This window comes from Alexandromys fortis, unplaced genomic scaffold (assembly GCF_014885135.2).
Source record: "Alexandromys fortis isolate MF-2015 unplaced genomic scaffold, M_Fortis_MF-2015_v1.1 scaffold_146, whole genome shotgun sequence".
NCBI lineage: Eukaryota > Metazoa > Chordata > Mammalia > Rodentia > Cricetidae > Alexandromys > Alexandromys fortis.
In genome coordinates, this window is record NW_026068042.1 from 1014272 (window position 1) to 1035565 (window position 21294).

At 49.8% G+C, this 21294-nt stretch overlaps 1 protein-coding gene across 3 annotated transcripts in view; it reads right to left on the reverse strand.

Moving 5' to 3' along the window:
• Bcl7c (BAF chromatin remodeling complex subunit BCL7C) overlaps positions 1-20102 on the reverse strand; it is a 35238-nt gene extending 15136 nt beyond the window's left edge. For 2 of the 3 annotated variants that reach the window (XM_050165872.1, XM_050165871.1), the window contains exons 1-5: positions 19765-20102; positions 19235-19313; positions 18810-18918; positions 18566-18727; positions 17108-17193 (exon numbers count right to left, since the gene is read on the reverse strand). In XM_050165872.1, the coding sequence (XP_050021829.1) occupies positions 17108-17193; positions 18566-18727; positions 18810-18918; positions 19235-19313; positions 19765-19856 (528 nt within the window). In that variant the 5' untranslated portion in view covers positions 19857-20102. Of the gene's footprint in view, positions 1-16353; positions 16551-17107; positions 17194-18565; positions 18728-18809; positions 18919-19234; positions 19314-19764 lie in introns of those variants that run through there. The other variant, XM_050165873.1, reaches the window with a different exon arrangement.
• Positions 20103-21294: the final 1192 nt, after the last annotated feature.

The window sequence follows — 21294 nt, forward strand, 5'->3', positions numbered from 1 at the left end:
ACCTTGTATGGAAAAAGGGTCAGGACGCTGGCTTCATACCAAATACCAAGAGCCATACTGAGTTGCTCCAAGAAAGATGTACTTGATATGGCAGCTGCAATCGGTGTCATCACCTGATAGAGTTCATGGTCATCTTCAATGATTCTCCCGAATCCGAGTAACTTCTCTCTGGGCCAGACTGTTGCATAGATGACAATACACTCACATTAATTAATCTGTTTTCATCGGGGACATGATCTTTCATGGGTCTTCTAGAAAGAAATTTCCAAGCCTTTTATTGAACCCTCCTTTGCTCCCACATTGGCTCTCAGTCTGTGGGTCACTTTATTGCTTTTCTTCCAGCATCTTCTTTAAGACTGATCATGGGCTCAGAGCATGATATGAAGCTTGGTCAACAGAGGGCGCTGGAGGAACACGGTAAGAGGAAGGCTCTGCTCCGCCTGGTTCTGGTCCTGCTGAGCTTTCGTTTCTCTTGTCTTTGGTTGCAGTTTTGCTGGGCCTGTAGATGGGGACATCCTGGTGGTCCCCTGCCTTACATGGATGTCAGGAACAAAGAGCGCCCCCCTTACCATGCCTCCTCTCCCAACAACCAAAATCCAGACCGTATCCCGCATTTGCAAGCACAGATTTCTGACGCTTGGACATCTTGGCACACACCACACCTTGACCTGATGCTGCTTTCTCTAGGGCTGAGCTATGGCACAGCAGTCTTTCTCCAGCGCTCGGTTTCCATAGCAACTGTCTCATAAACACTGGACCGCCTGTGTGTCTTGCAGCTTCTTGTGTGCCTTGTGTCTCACTGAGAATGTGTGGCTGGTGCCTGAGTCCTGTACTGACATGTCTTTCAAAAGTCTTTGATCCCTTCCAGCAGGGCTGGGAAAGACAGGCAGGCATTCCTCAAGCAGGTCACATGGGATGTCAGTCTGGCTTTGTTAGAGCCCAGCACAGCACGCTTGCCACAGCCCTCAGTTCCAGGAGCTCCACCTGACACTGAAGATGACATTCCACTGCTGAGGAACGTGAGTGACTAAGCTGTCGCATTCTTTCAAGTAAATCTGAGTCCTAACTCAGCTTTAGGGGCGGTGGCCAATCCTGATATCTGGAACTTTTTTTGTGGCTAAAGCATTCAAATCATTTATTTATAATTCTTTTGTTTGTTTGAGGCAAGGTCTCACTATTACAGCCCAGATTGGCCCTGAACTTGCCATTTTCCTGCCTCAGTGTTCCAAATGCTGAGAATGTAACTGCTTGCCATGACACCCCAAAATATTCTGTATGCTAAACTTTCCCGTCGCAGTTCTGCTTCCTGACTGTCTTAGTTAGGGTTCCTAGTGCTGTGCAGAGACAGCATGACCATGGCAATTCCTACAAAGGAAAGTATTTAATTGGGGTGGCTCACTTACAGTCTCAGAGGTTCCATCTGCTATCATCCTGACAGGGAGTATGGCAGCATGCAGGCAGACGTGATGCCGGAGTAGCTGAGAGTCCTACGTCTTGTAGGCAACAGGAAGTCAACTGAAACACTGGGTTGTATCCTGAGCATAGGACACCTCAAAGCCTGCCCCCACAGCAACACACTTCCTCCAACAAGACCACACCCACTCCAACAAAGCCACACCTCCCAAGAGAGCCACGCCTTATGAAATTATGGTGACCAATTATATTCAAGCCACCACACTGATTGAATCCTATTCTAACTGATACTGGCAATGGTCATAAAAAACAAACCTGGAAAGAAAAGATGTGGGGTTGGGTGGTGGTGGCACACACCTTTAATCCCAGCACTTGGGAGGCAAGCTGATCTCTATGAGTTCAAGGCCAGCCTGGTCTATATAGCAAGTTCCAAGACAGGCTCCAAAGCGACAGAGAAACCCTGTCTCAAAAGAAAAAAAAAAAAGAAGAAGAAGAGATGGGGACCCATTTGGTCAGATTTGAGCTTCTCACAGGGCTAAATTCTCTGCCAACAGAAAATGACACACCAGGAATACCAGCTGATCAAGCACGTGAGCTGGGAATTTTGCAGGTGCTGAAGGATATTATGTTGGTGAGATTACCCTGGACTGTCCAAGTGATCCCCTTGAAGCCCAAAGGTCTCTGAAATCAGAGTTAGTTCTGGCTGGGATCAGAGGAGACATGACTTGGGAAAGGCAGATGCAGATGGTGAAGGAACCATGAGCCAAAGAGTGCAGGGAGTCTACACAAGCCAGAAAGAGCAAGGACAGATTTCCCTTTAAGGTCTCCAGAAAGGAATACACACAGACATGACCACACCAACAGAAACCAGGGACAGATACCAGCGTGGGACATCTGACCTACAGAGCTGTAACGTAATTAATCTGTTTTATTTGTTTGACCCTCCTGTCTCCCTGTCCAGAGCGAGAGCTGTGACTGCAAACATGGGCCACCAGCAGCCGCCATCTGTGCTGTGATAAGCCACTAAATATATGACAGCTTATCACATCAACACGGGTGATTGTTTGCTTTGTTTTTGAGACAGGGTTTCTTTGTGTGGCCCTGGAACTCACTTTGTAGGATGAATTCTAATCCAGAAATCCTCCTGCCTCTGCCTCCCAAGTGCTGGGATTAAAGGCATGCGCCATCTCCCAGCTCTCTTTCTTACAGCCTCTATTTTACCTTCCTTTCTACTCAGCTTCTGGGTCTCACGTTAAAAAAATGTCTTAGATATTGTTTTACATGTGTGGATGCTTTCCTACATGTATGTATATGCACCACATGTGTACTGGGTGCCCTCAGAGGCCAACCCCCTGGGACTTGAGTTACAGATGGTTGTGAGCCTTCATGTGGGTCTAGGAACTGAACCCAGGTCCTCTGCAGGACTAGCAAGTGCTCGGCACCACTGAGCCATCTCTCCAGACCCCCTGCCACACCTCACCTTGCAATTGTGACAGTGTTTTCACTGCCTGTGGCAGCTGACAGTCACAGGGAAAAAGAGGGGCACACTAGGCTTGAAGGGTGCAGAGGTGTGACCTGGTGCTGACCTTCCAAGTCCGTTGCTATTCTGGGGTTTAGTTGATTTTGAGATAGGGTTTTGTGTAGCCCACCCTGGCTAAAGGTAGTGTTTCAGCAGACACAGTGCACACCTGTGTCCCAGATTAGGTAAGCCAACACAGGAGGATCCTTGGTAACATAACAAGGCCAAGAGAAAGCGGCCAGAGCAGGAAAAAACTCTATAGCTGCCATTTGCAGATCCCTGCTGACAACACCTAGTGTTTGCTATCCTTTGAGACAGGGTTTCTCTGTGTAGCTTTGGAGCCTGTCCTGTAACTCGGTCTGTAGACCAGGCTGACCTCGAACTCACAAAGATCTGTTTGCCTCTGCCTCGTGAGTGCTGGGATTAAGGGTGTGCGCCACCACCACCCAGTGAGCTTTACAGTTTTTAAATAATTTATTTAATTTTATTTTATGCGCACTGGTGTGAGGGTGTCAGACACCCTGGACCTGGGGCTACAGACAGTTGTGAGCTGCCATGTAGGAGCAGGGAATTGATACTGGGTCCTCTGGAAGAGCAGCCAGTGCTCTTAGCTGCTAAGCCATGTCTCCAGTCCTGAGATTTAAAGATTTTTAAAGTGTGTGTGTGTGTGAGTATGTGTGTGTGTGTGTGTGTGTGTGAGAGAGAGAGAGAGAGAGAGAGAGAGAGAGAGAGAGAGAGAGGNGAGAGAGAGAGAGAGAGAGAGAGAGAGAGAGAGAGAGAGAGAGAGGAGAGAGAGAGCCAGGGACTGGACTCTGGCATTAGGCTTGTGCGGCAGCTGCTTCTGCCAAATGAGCCATTTTCATCAGCTCTGTATTTATTTTTTGAGACATGGTCTCCATATGTAGCCTAGGATAGTCTCAAACTGGTGATCCTCTTACCATACATATATGGGCATGGCAGGTAGGGTCTTCTTTCTACCTCAGAGCTTGGAGGAAAGAGAGCAGAACCCTGGAGCTCTCTGGTGACCAACCTAACAAGACTGAGGAGTTCTGGGTCCAGTGGACGCCCTGTCTCAAAAAATAACCCGGAGAGGCATATGAAGAGGGATACACCATACACGCACGCACACACGCATGCACTCTCTCTCACTCACACACACACACATTCTCTCTCTGTCTCTCTCGCACACTCTGCCTCTATCTCTCTCTCACGCACACACACACACACACACACACACACTTTCTCTCCGTCTCTCACACACACACTTTCTCTCCCTCTGTCTCTCTCTCTCACACACACACTTTCTTTCCCTCTGTCTCTCTCTCGCATACTCTATCTCTGTCTGTCTCTGTCTGTCTGTCTCTCTTTCTCTCTCACAAACACACACACACACGCTCTCTCTCTCACACACACAGGGACCAGATAACAGTAGCTACTACTATGGGTGTAGCTCACAGGCAGGGTGCTCGCTTGTTTAGCATGTCTGAGGTCCTGGGTTCCATCCTCAGCACCGAGGGCGGAGGGCAGCTGGGGCAGGGGATGTAGCTCAAGTGGCCCTGGGTTCCATCCCCAGCACCACTGAAACCAGGAATCCTGAGACATCCTGAAATTCCAGCACTAGGAAGGAGGGGAAGAAGAAAGCAGGGAGAAAGGAAGTGGAGGAGGGAAGGAGCTGACCCAGAGAAAGGAAGTGGAGGAGGGAAGGAGCTGACCCAGAGAAAGGAAGTGGAGGAGGGAAGGAGCTGACCCAGAGAAAGGAAGTGGAGGAGGGAAGGAGCTGACCCAGCCTCCTGAGCAGAGTTAGGAATCCAGGGCTGTGCTTAACAACTCTGCCTCAGTTCACTGGGCAAGGGAGTGAGAAACCACCACTCCATGAGCCAAACTAACTTTCTCAGGCCCACTTCCTGGACTACAGAAGGGGTATTAGAGGATCAGGTACCTGAACTGAACACCAGCTGTCCTCACCCAGCACAGCCTGGAAAACCAGGGCCCAGCAGGGCCTCAGATGCTGCCCAGGGCCTCAGATGCAGCGGTGGTTTAGGGAGCCACTATGGGGTGTGTGTGTGTGTCTGATCTGTACCAGTCAAGCTGCAGGGAAACCAAGGCCGGCTGGGGTGAGCTCGCTCTGTAGGAGCGGCTGCTCACCCTCTACTCGGGCAGCTGGACCACACCTGCCTACGGTTTCTGGTTCCATAAAGGCTGAGCAGGAAACTGAGCCAGTCCCTCCCTCTATAAGCTCAACCCCTCCGAGGAGAGGCAGTCGATGGTTGGTTGATGAATCCATGAGCATCTTCCACCCGCTCCTTCCCAAGTTCTTAAAATTCATGAAAACTCCAACCAGGCTTATTGCAGATTTTACAACACGTTTGATTTCACTATTGCATTTCCTAAATAAACTCCCTTGAGTGGGCATACCAGTACAAGAAATTCAAATATAGCAGTAAACGTAATGATGAAACAGCGAGGGACTGGACTAGAATCCCAGAGTTGTGGGAGGCTGGGTCCGGAGGATGGTTAGTCCAGTGTAGCCTGGACTACACAGCAAGAGCCAGCCTCACTACAACTGAGTCACAGATCCTCAGGCCTGGAACTTGACTCACAGTATTCCTGATGAAATTCATGCAGATGACCCCAAAATTGAGGAAAAGCACATTGGCTCATTGGCTCCACATTTTATTTGGGGTAGCTAAGATCTAGACAGGCAGTGTGACGTGTCCGAGAAGTACAAGTCAGTCTGAATCTAAGAACAACCTCACCCCTGCTCTGCATCCCTATTCCGTACCACTCAGGTCTGTTCTACCCACGGGAGCAGAGGACCAGAAAGACAACCTCAAAGTCCACAAGTCCACAGCCAAGGGTGAGGAGACGGAAAGGTTATTGTGCTGTCTCTCTTCCGTGGGGATTTAGGGGTCACCAGTCAGTAACACCCCTGCCTTCACAGCCTTACAGACACCCTGCTAACTGATGGCAGGCTTCTGCCAGTTGAAGAGTGTTTGTTTAAGGACACGTCTGACCTGGCCAAGTAACCACAAGATGAAGAACCACTAAACCGTGATGAGCAGGATGACCCTCAGCTAACACTCCATGATCACCTGATCTCTACGGAGAGCCTCCGAGAGGACAAAGACGGACACAACAGCAGCAGCTTGAGCGCACATATGTAGAGAGACAGACTCACCTGGACTGAGGCCTAAAACTTGCTATGAAGCCAAGAATGACCACCCTGCCTGGCTTACATGATTTAAGTCCGGGGATTGAACCCAGGACTCCATGCATGACAGGCAAAGGCTCTGTTAGCTGAGCTACATCTCTATTGCCTCTAACCCTGACATCACAGGGGAAATGTAACCTGAGAACAAGAACTTCGCCAGTGAAGAAGATGTGCTCGGTCTTTTCTGTTTATCCTTAACACATGCATCCCTGGCAATCTCCTCTAATGAAACGTGACTGTCACCCACACTGTGCCCCAAAGGGCAGATGTGGCCTTCTACTGACAGAGGAAGGAAGAGACCCAACTACATGGGGAAGTACAGTGGCATGCCCAGGATCTGACTTGGTTGGGAGGTCAAGGAACCACCCAGTAGGAGGTGCAACCCCAAGGCCTGAAAGGTAAGTGTTTGCTGGAAGGGGGGGCTTGGAAGAGCTTTCCAGCCAGAGGCACAGCGGGTGCTCAGTGACAGAAGCCCAGGCAGCTTTAATGCTTGGTTTTTTAAATTTTTTTTAAAATTGTGTTCACACACCCCATGCTGGCCTCAAACTCACTGTACAGCTGAGGATGACTCTGAACACCTGACCTTTCTATTGAGATTATAGCTCAGCTTCAGTGTTAAAAGTTAGGAAGAAGTGCTAGGTGGTGGCGCACGCCTTTAATCCCTGCACTCGGGAGGCAGAGGCAGGCGGATCTCTGTGAGTTTGAGGCCAGCCTGGTCTACAGAGCTAGTGCCAGAACAGCCAGGGGTACACAGAGAATCCCTGTCTCGAAAAAACCAACAAAACAAAATGAAAGTTAGGTAGAGAATTCCAGGGAGAGGGGCAAGAGAAGTGGGCAGGAGCCACATGCACAGGTCCTTGTCTGCTGTGCTGAAGAACTTCGCGGATGAGCTCTATAGGTAAAGACAGGGAGCATGGTGCCCGAGGGAGTGGAGGACACGGCAGCGTGGGGCCGAGGGACCAGAGGATGTGGCAGCGCGGGGCCCGAGGGACCGGAGGACACGGCAGCATGGGGCCCGAGGGACTGGAAGACAGCTATTACCAGAACTGAGTGAGAGGTGAGGCAGATGGGCCAGCAGCCTGAGGCCACACAAGGGACCAACACTAAAGGAGAAGAATTAAGAGCCCCAAACTTCATCCACATAGGAGTAGCCAGTATCCCTAGGCTCTTAGTGATAAAGCCCTCTGGGAAGCACACTCTATGTTTCAGAATTCCTACTTTCAAGGGCAGTCAGGAGTCTAGACTTTTAATTGTTGTCAACACAGCCAAGATTATATAAACGAAGCAAATCCTATATTCATAGGTCTAAAAGTCAAAGCACTTTAGTTTTGCTTTGGGAGCTTTCAGAACGCAAGTCTGAGGCATGGAGCCATGAAGGTGTCCAGACGGAGTAGTAGTAGACCACTCTGAGGTTTAATAAACATCGATTAGACTGGCAAAATGGCTCAGTAGATAAAGGCATCGCCTCTAAGCCAGCATTTTTCCACCTGTGGGTCACAACCTCTTTAGGGGTCGTAGAACCCTTTCAAAGGGGTTGCCTAAGACCACCAGAAAACATAGATATTTATATTATGATTCATAACAGTAGGAAAATTACAGTTATGAAATAGCCACAAAAATAATTTTATGGTTGGGGTCACCACAGCACAAACTGCATTAAAGGATGGCAGCCTTAGGAAGGTGGAGGACACGGCACTAAGCCCGAGGACCTGAGTGCTATCCCCAGAACTCCTGTGGAGGAAGGACACCCCCAAAAGCTGTCGCCTGATCTCCACCTGCATACTGCAGCATTGCACACACACACGCACGCACACACATGCGTGCACACCCACACCCACACACGCACACTATTAAATGCAGGGATGGTGATGTCTCAACAAGTGATGGAGCTTGCCACCAAACCTGATGACCTGAGTTCTGCCCTGGGTACCCACGTGGTGGAAAGAGAAAACCGTCTCCTTCAGGCTGTCCCCTGATGTCCATGGTGTACCGTCCTGGGTACCCCATGTCCAGGCTGTCCCCTGACCTCCAACGGTGTACCGTCCTGGGTACCCCATGTCCAGCCTGTCCCCTGGCCTTTATGGTGTACCACCCTGGGTACCCCATGTCCAGGCTGCCCCCTGACCTCCATGGTGTACCGTCCTGGGTACCCCATGTCCAGGCTGCCCCCTGACCTCCACTGGCGTCCACAGCACATGTGCACGTGACAGCGCGTGCACAATACATAAATGTAAAGAGTCCACATCAACTGTAACAACAATCTGCTAACGTCCCCCAGTCTGAGTGCTAGACATATGCTCGCCCTGCCATGAGACTGGCCTCCCATGAACTCGCTTCCCATGTTCTCTTCTCCTCCCTTCAGCTCCAGAGACACCGACCTCGCTGCCAGGCACATCCTCGCTCAGGGTGGTCATTCTGGCCATCCCCTCTGCCCACGTCACTATTTCCACAGACCTTCACAAGCTTTAGAGCCTCATCTCCAAGGTCTTCTTCAAACACTGCCCCAGCGGTGCCCCTTCTGACCTCTCTATTTAAAACTGCAACTGCTTCTTTCTCCTCTCTTTCTGCATAAGTTTTCTAAAGTACCCCTACAAGCCACACACAATACTCCAACCAGCCACAAGCAGCACATATACCTGTCCCACAAGACTGTATCACCTGAAGACATTATAGATTTCTCACTTTGTGTTCACAGACTCTACAATGTCACACAGCAACGAAAATGCCCAAGATGCACTTGTCCAGACACCTCTTCTTCCTTAGGGGATGATGCGTGTCTCTCTGACTTCCTACCAAGCCCTGCAATGCCCTGGGCAGGCTCCCTGAAGGCAGGGTTCTTTCCTTCTTGTTAGAGTTACACCCCCGGAGCCCAGAACAGTGCCCGGGAGACAGTAAGTACACCGTAACTCGATGTCACCAATTCGGGAGACTCATCTGCCCTCACGGAGCATCAGGCTGATGCCGAGTCTCAGGCTGACCATACCATTGCAAGGCCCTCAGACATGGAAGGTCCCACCTGGAAGGTCAAAGGGAAAGAGGATACCACAACTGTGAAGCCAAGGTTTGAAAGACAGGGGAACCTGACAGGGGAGCGGAGAGGAAGGGATTGTAGCATAGCAGAGAGAGGAAGTGAAGCCTCGGAGGTGAGGCCATGATTCGCGGCATCTGGGGAAGCAGTTGATGGTGTGCAGCAGCAGGGGCCGCATCCTCCATGGAAGGAGTCAGACAAGAAGGCTTGGTGGGGTAGCACCGTGGAGAGATGTGGGCCTGTGAAGGGCTGCCCGCTGCACAGCGGAGACGCTCGGCCAAAGGAGGCAAGAGTGAAGCAAGAAACCCAGGAAGCTGCTGAGCATCTTTCCCAGCACTTAAAGAAAGCAGAGCAAGGCTGTGGACATGGCTTAGCACGCACAAACCCCAGATTCAATCCTCAGCACTGCAGGGAACCAATCATGGTGGTCCATACCCGTGATCCAAGACCTGAGGCTTACATCCTAGACTACTGTCATGGCTCTTTCTGTTAACTTGACTACAACCGGAATCATAGGGACACCTGTGGCCGAGTTTTCCTCATTGGATCATTTAAAGTGGGAAGATCCACCCTAAACCCAGGTCACACCTTCTGGTGGTGGCCTATCTGAAGAAGACGGAAGAAGGAAGCTTCTGCTTCCTGCCCTCACTCTCCCTGGCAAGGTCACCCCTTCACTGATGTTAAAGCCTCTGGGTTCCCAGTGTCTACTGAAGACCAGCTGAGACATCCAGCCACATGGGATGCCAACTCTTGGATCCCTGGACCTTTCTGTCCATCCTCTGGAGAACTGACTAACACAGCCTGTGGAACGGGGCGGTTGGTCTGGAGCAACAGAAGGATGAATGTTTTAAGTATCTGGAAGAAGCTTTCCAGTTTGCTGAGTTACGGAAGCCTCTGCTAGAAGCATGGAGAACAGTAAAAACCCATTTATGGACTCTTTGACAAATTATTGGTACAAATGCATTGATTATCCTGACTCACCTGATTGTGAAAAGAAGGGAATTTAGTGACTCTATATGTAAAACTTGGACAGTTTGGGGAAAAAAGGAAAATAATGGCGCTGGTTGGTTGTTCCTAGCAACTCCAGATAAACTAACAAAGGAAAAGGATGAGCTCCATGATAAAACTGATAAACTTCTTAGAATCTCAGGATAAGCTGATAAAGAAAAACAACAAACTCGGTGATAAAATTGGCTGCTCCAGAAGCCCATAAACACCCTGAAGGTTCCCTGTGTGTCCTGGAAGACAGTCTGCTCCCCAGCAGCCACAGAGCTCACACTGCAGAAAACCACGACAAAGCTCCCATTGTAAGACTAGTGGATTACAGTGGAAATGCAAGCCCAAGCCGTGGGAGGGTCAGTGGTCACAGTCAGGACTTCAGCTGGTAAAGAATGGGATCCTGTAACTCTCAGGGGAGGTGTGTGAGAGGCCCCACTGAAGCTGAAAGCCTTGAACCTTCAGATTCTCAAGGGTTTGCTCTCACCTGAAGAAGTCTGTCCACCCTCAGCAGATGCAACCCCGCCCCCACTCACCCCCTCCCAGAAACACTGCCTTTTCTGCCTTTGCCCGGGCATATCCATCCTTCATTGTCAGCTAAGCCAGCAGCGACTTTCCCTGAAAGAAATGCCAGGCAAGAGAACACTGATGTCCCCAGGAGCCACTAATAATATGACTGAAGACCTATGACTTAAGGTCAGGCAGGCTCCTTGATGGGAGCTGGGAAGTGTAGTCCACGAGCTGCACTACTAAAAAGCCCAGGGAGTCTGCTAATCCAGTCAAGCTGTAGTCTGGGGGACACGTGTGGGAATATGGATTATAAGGGTGTGGGAAAATAGTGGAAGGCACATAAAACTGGATTTCTGGGGTGAGTGGGCAGAGAGATGGTTCAGTAGTTAAGAGCACTGAGGGCTCTTTGAGAGGACCCAAATTTGATTCCCAGAATCCACATGGCAGCTCACAACTGTAACTCATACAGGTGGTATACAGGTTAGATAGCTAGATGACAGATATATATATTGGCTAGATGACAGATAGATAGATAGATAGATAGATAGATAGATAGATAGATAGATAGATAGATAGATATGTACGTATATGCATACACATATGTGTATGTGGGGGGGGCAAACACCAATATACATAAAATAAATTTTTAAAAAACTGGATCAGGCTGAGTTTATTGATACGGGATGACTGAGTAGAAATTCTAGGTTTAATATGGAAGCTCGCACAGTTATAAATGACGGTGCACACCTTTAATTCCACAACTCAGGAGGCAGAGGAAGGTGTATCTCTGAGTTTGAGGCTAGCCTTGTCTGTAGAGTGAGTTTCCAGACAATCAGGGCTACACAGAGAAACCCCATCTCAAGAAACAAAATAAAACAAACAAAACAAGCCGGGCGATGGTGGCGCGAGCCTTTAATCCCAGCACTCGGGAGGCAGAGGCAGGCGGATCTCTGTGAGTTCGAGACCAGCCTGGTCTACAGAGCTAGTTCCAGGACAGGCTCCAAAGCCACAGAGAAACCCTGTCTAGAAAAACAAAAACAAACAAAAAAAAAAAAGAAAAAAAAAAAGGTATTTTGGTAGTTCAAATAAGAATGGTCTCCATGGGCTCATGCATTTGAACACTTAGCCCTCAGCTAACTGGTAAACTGTCTGAAGATTAGGAAGGGTGGCCTTGTTGGAGGAGGGGTGCCACTGGGGATGAGCTTGAAGGTTTGCCCACCACATTACACTCTATGTCCCCCACCTGCCCGAGGACCAGGATGTAGCAGCTCTCAGCTACTTCTCCAGCACCATGCTCCCTGCTGGGGTGAGAATGGACTAGCCCTCTGAAATAGTAAGCGAGACTCCAATTAAATGCTTTCTTTTCTAAGAGTTGCCTTGGTCACGGAGTCCCCTCACAGCAATGGAACGGTGTCTAAATTGCCTTCACGTGTATTCATCCCATCAGTTCTGCTCCTCTGGAGAACCCTGACTAATAAAGCTACATCATAAAAGGATGGAGACTTAGGACATGCTGGCTCAGGAAAGGGGACTAGGGATGGGGACATTGATGGGCACAGGAAACGAAAGGATAGGTGGATAAGAAAATGAAACAAAGGCCCACGGGACATTCGGGGGTTGTGTGGTGCCCACGTGGATAACTGCATCCGTGGAAAGCCTGAGAAAGCTTGGGAAAGAATAAAGCATGTTTTCTTGGTAGCAACAATTTCTCGGGTCTGCTCTGCTTGCTAGAGGCAATCAAGCACTCTCATCTAAGAGACACTTCCTGACTCAGCTTTAGCTGCAAAACCTTGCAGCCCTTTAAAGAGGTCCTGCCAAGAAACACTTAAATAGTGTTGATAAAAATCTGACTGCATGCTTTTCGGTTTTCAGCCGTAGCAGGAAAAAAGCTGCGCCGTTTTAAAATGCCAGCTTTCTGGGCTGTCCTGCCAGGGCAAACTCTGACTCTTTCAAGCAGGCAGTCCTGACTACAGAGCTTTTCAGTGTTGTTTAACACTGTTGCAGCTTGCTTGCTGGCAAGGACCTTGAAATGCCATAGTGTGGGCCCCTGGTTTCCCTTATTCCTGGGGTGCATTGGCGGGACAGTTTGTTATCAGTTAACTAAACTTCCTGTGTGTTTCCCAGCTATCCCTGCCCCACCTGGTGATTTAGCTGCAGGCAATCTTCTCCATTGTTAATATGGTAATTTCCCACCTCCCTGGGCGGAGAGATCTTTGCGCTGCAGTTAGGTAGAAAAAGGCTTCCCCAAGTCTGAATAAACTGCATTCGCTTGATCTCCTATCGAATGACCCTGGTCTCTGTATCTTGTGTTCAATCTCCAGGCCCTTGCCCGGAGATTCAGTACAGCTGCATGCGAACTGTACTGAGGGTGTAACACCGAAATCGGGTGTTACACCATAGAGTTGTGGCAATAAAACGTGGCTACAGTCAGTACCCCAGCCATGAGGCTGAAATCTTGAAAAGCTAAGGAATGGGCTGGATCTAGCCTTAAAAGCCATGGCTTTAATCCTCTCCTTAAAGACTCACATAGTCAGAAAAAGAGAGATATACAGTAAAGAGAAATCCAAATGGGAGAAAAACCACTTCTAAATGTTTTACAGTGTGTTAAAAATATATACAGGCGTAAAAGAAAAAAAGGTTAGAGTTCTTAAAAAAGAAAGAAAGAGAGTAGTTGGGTGTGGTGGTACACACCTTTAATCCCAACACTTGGGGAAGCAGAGGTAGATTGACCTCTGTGAGTTCAAGGTGTGATAGCACACGCCTTATAATCCCAAAGCTTGGGAGGCAGAGGCAGACACACCTCTGTAAACTCAAGATGTAGTGGCAGACACCTTTAATCCCAGCACTGGGGAAGCAGAGACAGATGGATCTCTGAGTTCAAGGATAGCCTGGTCTACAGAGGGAATTCCAGGACAAAGATACACAGAGAAACTGTCTCAAAAAGCCAAAAGTTCAAAGTAAAAATAAAAGAAATAGAGGTTAAAGTAAAGCCACGTAAAGATGGAAAATACACAGAGAGTTTGGATACTGTATGCTATTATGCTCTCTTTGAATTGTTTGAATCCTGAGGAAGGAGCAACAGCTGCTAAAAAGATATTTGCTTATAAATGCTGCTGAATTAATCCAAGATAGGTATTTTGAAAATACCTTGGCTTCAAAATTGAAGTCAAAAGGTATGTTACTTTGGAGAAGAGGATTTGCTTTTGTTTCCACAGAAAATGAGAGGCTGTGGGTTTATTCTGAGATAAGAAAAATCTAGTTTGATCAAGGAGGACCAATTGAGAAATCTCCGGTAGGAACAGATGGCCCAGATGTCTGAGTTCTACATCCAGAACAGATTCAAGACTGCTGCCTGAGATGATCAAGACTCACAGGATACTTCAGTCAGGACTTAAATATAACTCTAAATTTTCTTTAGATCCCCATAAGATTATCAGCGCCCCCAACCAGCAGGAAGTAGCCTGGAAAACTACACCCACATTCCCAGCACCCACATGGCAGCTAGAAACTTTAACTCCAGTTTTAGGGTATCTGCTAGCCACTTCCAGTCACCTCAGGTGCTGCACACACTCAGTGATGGACATGCTTAGGCATACATGCTGGCAACATACCCACACACATAAAATTAAACTGAAAACAGACAATGAAATTCAAACCTAGAACTTGAACTTTACAAGGCACTTTACAGTTTGTAGAGCATTTACATGACTTCATAGTGTCACCTCGGGAAATAGAGATGACTCACAAACCCAGAAAATTGCTGAGATTACCTCATCCTGATTATTGACCCCCCAGAGATGTCCATCCTAAGCCCCAGCATCCGTGACCTTACATGACAAAGGGAGAGATGTCCATCTTAAGCCCCAGCATGTGAGCATGTGACTTTACATGACAATGGGATTTTCAGATGGACTAAGTTCCAAGATGGGGGGCTGACCCTGTATACCTGGGAAGGCCAGAATGATCTTAGGGGCCACATGAGTAGCAGGAGGGCCAGAGAAAGTGATGCAATGACAGAAGCAGAAAGGCAGAATGGTTAGGTGGGGTGGAAGAGAGAACAATGCCACAGTCTGAATCCATTCCTGAATGCAAGTAGCTTCTATGAGCTGCAAAAGTCAAATTTTCCTGGAGAGCCTACCACGGGAGCCTGTCCTGCAGGCTCCTGACTCTGACCCCAGCGACACTGACCTTGGACTTCTGACCTTCAGACTGATGACACTGTGAATCCCTGGTCATTTGTTTCTACAGCAATAGGAACGCACACAATCGCAACCCTGCTGCAGCCTCCTAGCCTGAAGCAGACACTGTGACATTTTTAAAAGATTCTATCCTAAACCTCAATCTCTCCTTTTATTAAAAACTAAAACAGGGCTACCTCACCTGATCCTGCTTCTCAGACAAGTACAGACTGAGGAGTGCTTGTTTGGTTGAAGTTTCTCATGGGGCACTGACCAGGGATGGGGTGGAGTCATTACCCCGTTTGTCCAGTGAACAAAGTAAGAGTTGGAGAGTAGAGACCTAGAGCCACACAGACAATGACGGAGGAACTTGTAGGCAGAAACTGCTTTTTTGTTTCCTGACTTCTCAGACCCAAATAATCACACAGAAACTATATTAATTACAACACTATTTGGCCAATAGCTTAGGTGTCTTTCTAGCTAGCGCTTATATCTTAAATTAACCCATTTCTATTATTATATATTTTACCATGAGGCTCGTGATTTGTTACCTCTTGTTTCTTGGGCAGCTACATGACGTCTCTCTGACTCCACCTACTTTCTATTTCTCTGTTTGGATTTCCTGCCTGACTTTGCTCTGCTAAGCCATTGGCCAAAATGACTTTATTCATTAACTAATGGTAATAAAACATTCACAGCATACAGAGGGGAATATTCCCACATCATTTCCCTTTTTCTGTCTAAATAAAAAGGAAAGTTAACTTTAACATAGTAAAATAATATATATACAAAACAGTTATCAAGCAAGAATTATAATTACAATAGTTAGTGTATTTACAATTGGCAAATTAAGGAAAATGCTCTATTATCTATCCTATCTTTGTAAATCTAAAGTTTTATATCTAATTTATCTTTTATCATAACTAAGAAAAACTATAACTATCTGTCTCCAACTCTTCAAAGACCCCAGAAGAACATGTTACTTAAGTAAAGAGGAAGTACATTGTAAGAACTTCCAAAACCCTAGAATTAACAGAGACATCTCACTGCCTGGACAGTCAGGAACTCAGAATCCTCCTGCGTCAGCCTCCTGATTACAAGTGTAAGCCACCACGCCCAGCCCTATCATCTACTCTGAAGCATTTGCTAGGCTTATTGTATTCCCAGTGCTAAACTGAGCATGGGCTGGGAACCTACTTCAGTTCTTGAGAAGCCTGCAGCCTAAAGGACAGAAACACAGACTCATGGTTCCCAACAGCCAGATAAATGCTAAGACAAAGAGCAGGAAGCTTAAAGGGCTATGGGAACTCAAAGGAGAGATGTTGATGGAGCCTAGAACCGGGGAAGGCATCTAAGAAGAGGTGACAATTGCACAAGAGACTAGAGGACTCAGCACAGAAGTCTGGCCCTAGAGTTTCCCATGGAAGGGAAGGTTCCCTAGAGACAGGATGCTGTAGACCCTCCCCAGCCGGGACAGGGAAATGACATGACACCAAACTACAAAAGGGTCTTTATTTATAAAAAGCCAAAGGGGCCCTGGGAGCAACAGCACAGGAGGTAGGCAGCTTCTCAGGGGTCAGGGGCATTTGGACAGATGCGCTTGAGTGGGGGGGCGCCCTCCGAGTCCTCTGTGTCACCCTGGGCTGCCTCAGGGACAGGTGGCACTGGCTCAAAGACAGGGTAAGCTTCGGGGGCCTGAAGAGGAAGGGCGGACAGGTGTGAGCTCCACTCTAACCCAGAAGTACAGTCTCCTAACCTCAGCCTTTTCCTCTCTATTCCCCTGGGGACCCAGAGTCTGGCCCAGGACCAAGTGACCAAAAATGATGGCAACGCTGTTTGGGGGAAAGAATTTGATTTTTTTCTGGGAAGGGAATCAGGTAGTCCTTGTAGGGAAAAGCAAACCTGACAGCTCAGGACGTGTGTCTGTGTGATGTGGGGGCCCAGGCTCTCCGTGCACACTTAGAAGGTGAAGCAGCGCCAAGCTGCACCCTGAGCCTAGATTTTTGGTTTTTAATCTGTGGAGGAACACCAAGTTCATCGCAGGCTTCCAGAGCTCTTAAATCAGCCATGATTCAGCTCTCAGGATGGTGTCTCTAAAACACTCCTCTTTTTACCCAAGAATTCAACCTCAGCTAAGACTTTCAGTGGGTTCTAGGTCCATATCTCCCTCCTGGACCCTAGAATGCAGACTCCCTGTGCCCCCAGAACCCCATCCCCCACCAGGTCAAAGTCCAGTCTCTGGCCTCGCTCACCTCAGCTTCCAGCAATTCTGGAACAGGCTCCTCCTTGGTCAGCTTCGGGGGGTCATCAGTACCGCCTGCAGGTGTGTCCCCTGGGTCTGGAATGCCAAATGAACAGACACCTTCTGAGCAGCGGCTCTGTGCCAGGATAACAGACCAGACCGGGGGCAGAAGAAACGAGCAGGTACCAATCACACAACACAACACTGTGGGAGCCAGAGGAGGGCACCAAGATGCCAAGAGGGGGGAGATTCAGGTTGGGTTTTGTTATAGTTGGGAGTGAGCCAGGAGACAAGCAGAGAGAGGGAACAGAATTTAGGCAGAGGGAAATACATGCTTGGTGACCACAGATTCTATGTTGTACTAAACCCACATCCTGACCTTAGGCAAGCTATTTCTCTGAACCTCAATGGAATCATCTGCAGAATGGGAACAGTGACAGTAATACAAGAGACTGCAGTGAGGGTCATAGTATGTGCTCAGTAAGTGCTAGCTAGAATCTTCATTCATGCATTCATTCATTCACCCACTCATTGTGGGAATAGAAATGGGGCTCGGGGCCTCAGCCATGCCAGACAAGCTCTCTGCTATGGAGCTGTATTCTCTACCCTGTCATCTTACATGAACAGAGGTTTCTGGAACAATCTACACACGGTCCTGAGACCCAACCATGTCATGGTGTTCGTGGTGGGGGAACAGTTCCTGTGGCCACAGTTTGTTAAGGCCCCAGAGTCCAACTAAAGAACCAGAGGCCCGGCGGAGCCACTGAAGGATCTGAAGCAGGAAAAGAATCTCTTGGAATCTGTGCTTTAGGAAAAGCCGTTCTGCAGCTGCGTGGCAGCCACTAGGGACAGGGATGGAGGCCAGAGCAGGCACAAGTGAGCAATGAGAAGATAGGACCAGAGACCAGAGACCAGAGACCAGGGTGTTGGCTCACTGGCTCTGTAAGTCTGGATGATGGGCTCCTCGTGTATAAAGAGGAATCATAATAGGATCATCGCTCCCAGAAAGTAACAGTGGAGATGAAATGAGAATCCGAAAAGCAAGCGTTGACGTGCACAGAACACCTAGCAGGGAAGGGGCTTTGTTAGCCGGTACTCTACTGCTACTAATCGCTCTGATTGTCAGAGTTATTTATACCCCGAACAGAATAAGTATTTACTGAACATCTACTATGTATCCCGTGGTGCTCTGATGTCACAGGAATGGACAACATCAGTATGGCACGAGATAACAGGAAAGAAATAAATCTGCATAAAAATTGCAGATGGTGATACGCTGCCTACAAAGACGGACTCAGCCAGAGGATTGGACAGCAGCTGGATGTAATTTCTGCCAGGGACAGGAGAGGTTCCCCCCCACCCTCAGGGGGAGCAGGACGGGGAGAGAGGACATTGACATAGGTACAAAAACAAGATGGTGGGTTCAACTTTGGAGAAGGGAGGGCTCCTAAGAGCCACCTGGTCCTACCTCTCTCTTGGCCCAGCTGTGGGGGCTGAGTATCCTCTGCAATCGCTTCTGGGGGTCCAGTGGGTGACCCAGGGCGGCTGGGCTGGGGAGTCCCCCCAGGGCTGGGCTCTGTGCCTTTCTGCAGTGAACCTTCTGAATGGAAACTCTGGTTGCTGTTCTCATCTGCGGAAGCAAAAGCCAAGTTGGTTGGCCAGAGGGCCTCCCAGTAGCTTCCTTCCCTCCTCATTCCAGAATCTGCACATACCGTTGAGATCCAGCAGGATGAGGGGGCCACCCGCCCTGGGACTGGTGCCCCTGCCGCGTCTCTCCCGGCCACGGGATCGCTCTGCCCCGCCTCCTGCCCGCCGCCGCTCCTGAGGGTTAGAGGGGTAAGGTCAGAGCCAGCTATCTGGTAAGCACTTACAAATCCCCTCAATACAAATAAAGAAACCTAGCCTTAGAGAAGCAAGAGGCGCTGTCTCAGCTGTCTCAGGCTGAGTTAGGTCTTGAACTTGGAGAGGGTGGGGGCATTGGTGTGTGTGTGTGTGTGCATGCGCGCGCTAATCGTTACCATCTGCCTGAGCTCCACACTGGAGTCTCCAAGCCAACTGAAGGTAGAGGCCAAGGTGGGGATGGAAATTGTCTGAGGTTGCACAGACGCAAGGCTTGTTGGGGGTTGGGCTTGCTCACCTCCTCCTGGGGATCCACCACAGGCACCCACTTGAAGATTCGAAGGGAAGTGTCACCCACAGTCACCCAGCGCTTCTCCCTGTGGGAGGGCAGGAGACTGGGTTAGCGAGAACCCCATAGAGCAGGGGGTCAGGGAGATGTGCTAGGGTAAGGGAAGCTTCACAGAAGCAGAAAGAGCCCTGTAAAGACCAGAGCATAGACGGATATAACTTGGAGCTGCGGTTTTGCAGACACCTGGGGCACTCAGCAGGGCGCCACCAAGGCCTGGCAAGGGACTCTGGCAATGAAGACCCGGGGCCGAGCTTGCAAGAGTGTCAAAGCTTCAGGGGGCGGGGCATATAGATGAGGGCTCCCGCTCTGGGAAAGCACCACTCCGGACCACGCTTTGTAGACCTCTGGGAATTGCCGGGGAGAGGGGGGGGCAGGCGATTCTGAGCACAGCTGGTGGGCGGGGGCAGCTGGCCAGGAAAAGGCGGACGCGTTTGGAGGAGGTGGCTCGGCTGTGTCCCTGGCCCAGGGGCAGCGCTCACCATCTCCGGACCTTCTCGATGGTCGCCATCACCTTCTTGATGTCATCTTTGGCCCGGCTCCGGGTCTCGGCCCGCACGGTCCGGCCGGCCATGCTGGCGGGGCTGGGGCCGGGATTGAGCCCGTGGTGGGACGGCCTGCGGTCCGGCGATCTCAGGCTGTGCGCCAGGCCCCGGCGCCGCTCTTTCGGCCTGCCGGCCCTCCGGGAGTTGGCCGCGCCCTCCCTCGCTCCCCAACGCCTCCGCGCGTCCCCGCCTGGCTTCCTGCGACCGCGCCCCGCCCCGGCCCGTCCCCGGAGCGGCCCGGGCGGCGCGGGCGGCTAGAGCCCCGGCCTGGAAGCCCGGCCAGCCCCGCCCCGGCCCGGGCCCGCCCCTCGGGGCGCACGAACGCACAGCGCCCTCTGCCAGCCGCAGAGAGGGAGAGCCGGGGGGCAGCTGTGCGGCTGGACGCGCGCGGCCCGAGCGAGGCGGTGCGTTCCGGCCACGTGGGCACAGGGGTGCGCGAGAGGGACTGTCCTGGTGTGCGTCCGCGGCGGGTGGGCGTCCCTGAAATGCTGTGTGCGCGCGCGTCTGCCCTCTCCAGGCTGCTGGAATCTACGCTGCCCAACTTCACTTGTTCATCCATTCATTTCAAGTCTCATGGACAGTGCCAAGTGCGTGCCAGACTTTCGAGTGGGGAGCGGGCCTTCTCAGCCAGAATGGCGGAAGTGAAAAAGACAGACCGTGTAGATGAGGTAGCAGAGCAACTTGGCATTCCTTGAATCAGGGAACGTACATGGTAGAGATACTTTGGGAAACTGGCAGTTTTCCAGTAAAGCTAAACTTATGCCAACCCGGTCTCCCAGGAATTCCAGTCCCAAGCTGTCAACGCCCAACCGAAGAAAAATGTGTGCTGTCTAGTTTTTTTGTCTGTTCGACACAAACTAGGGTCATTTGGGATGAGGGAACCTTGATTGAGAAAATGCCTCCTTTATGCTGCCCTGGAGGTAAGTTTGTGGGGCATATTCTTGCTAAATAATTGATGTGGGAGAGCCCAGACCACTGTGGGCAGCGGCCACCCCTGAGCAGATGGGTCCTGGGTACTCTAGGAAAGCAGGCTGAGCAAGCCTTGGGGAACGAGCCAGGGTAAGTAGCGTTACTTCCTGGCCTCTGCTTCAGTTCCTTCCTCCAGGTTCCTGCTTTGAGTTCCTGCCCTGACTTCCCTTCATGATGAACTGGCTGTAACTGTAAGCTGAAATAAAGCCTTTCCTCCCTAAATTGCTTTTGATTGTTTGATTTATCAAAGCAATAGAAATCGCAACAGGACAAAATGCTCCTGTATGAACACCAAGACCCAGACACTGGAAAGTTTGTAGCCCTTTTCACAATCTGGGAGCAACTCCTCAACAGAATGGAATGAAAAACCAGTTATAACCTGCTTACACCGTGGTCACGGACACAACAACCAGAATGACAGAGCCCTGCTATGCCCAACAGTGGGGATGCCTTAAGTAAAAGAAGCCAGATGTGACAGGGTGCAGTAGCTAATTCTAC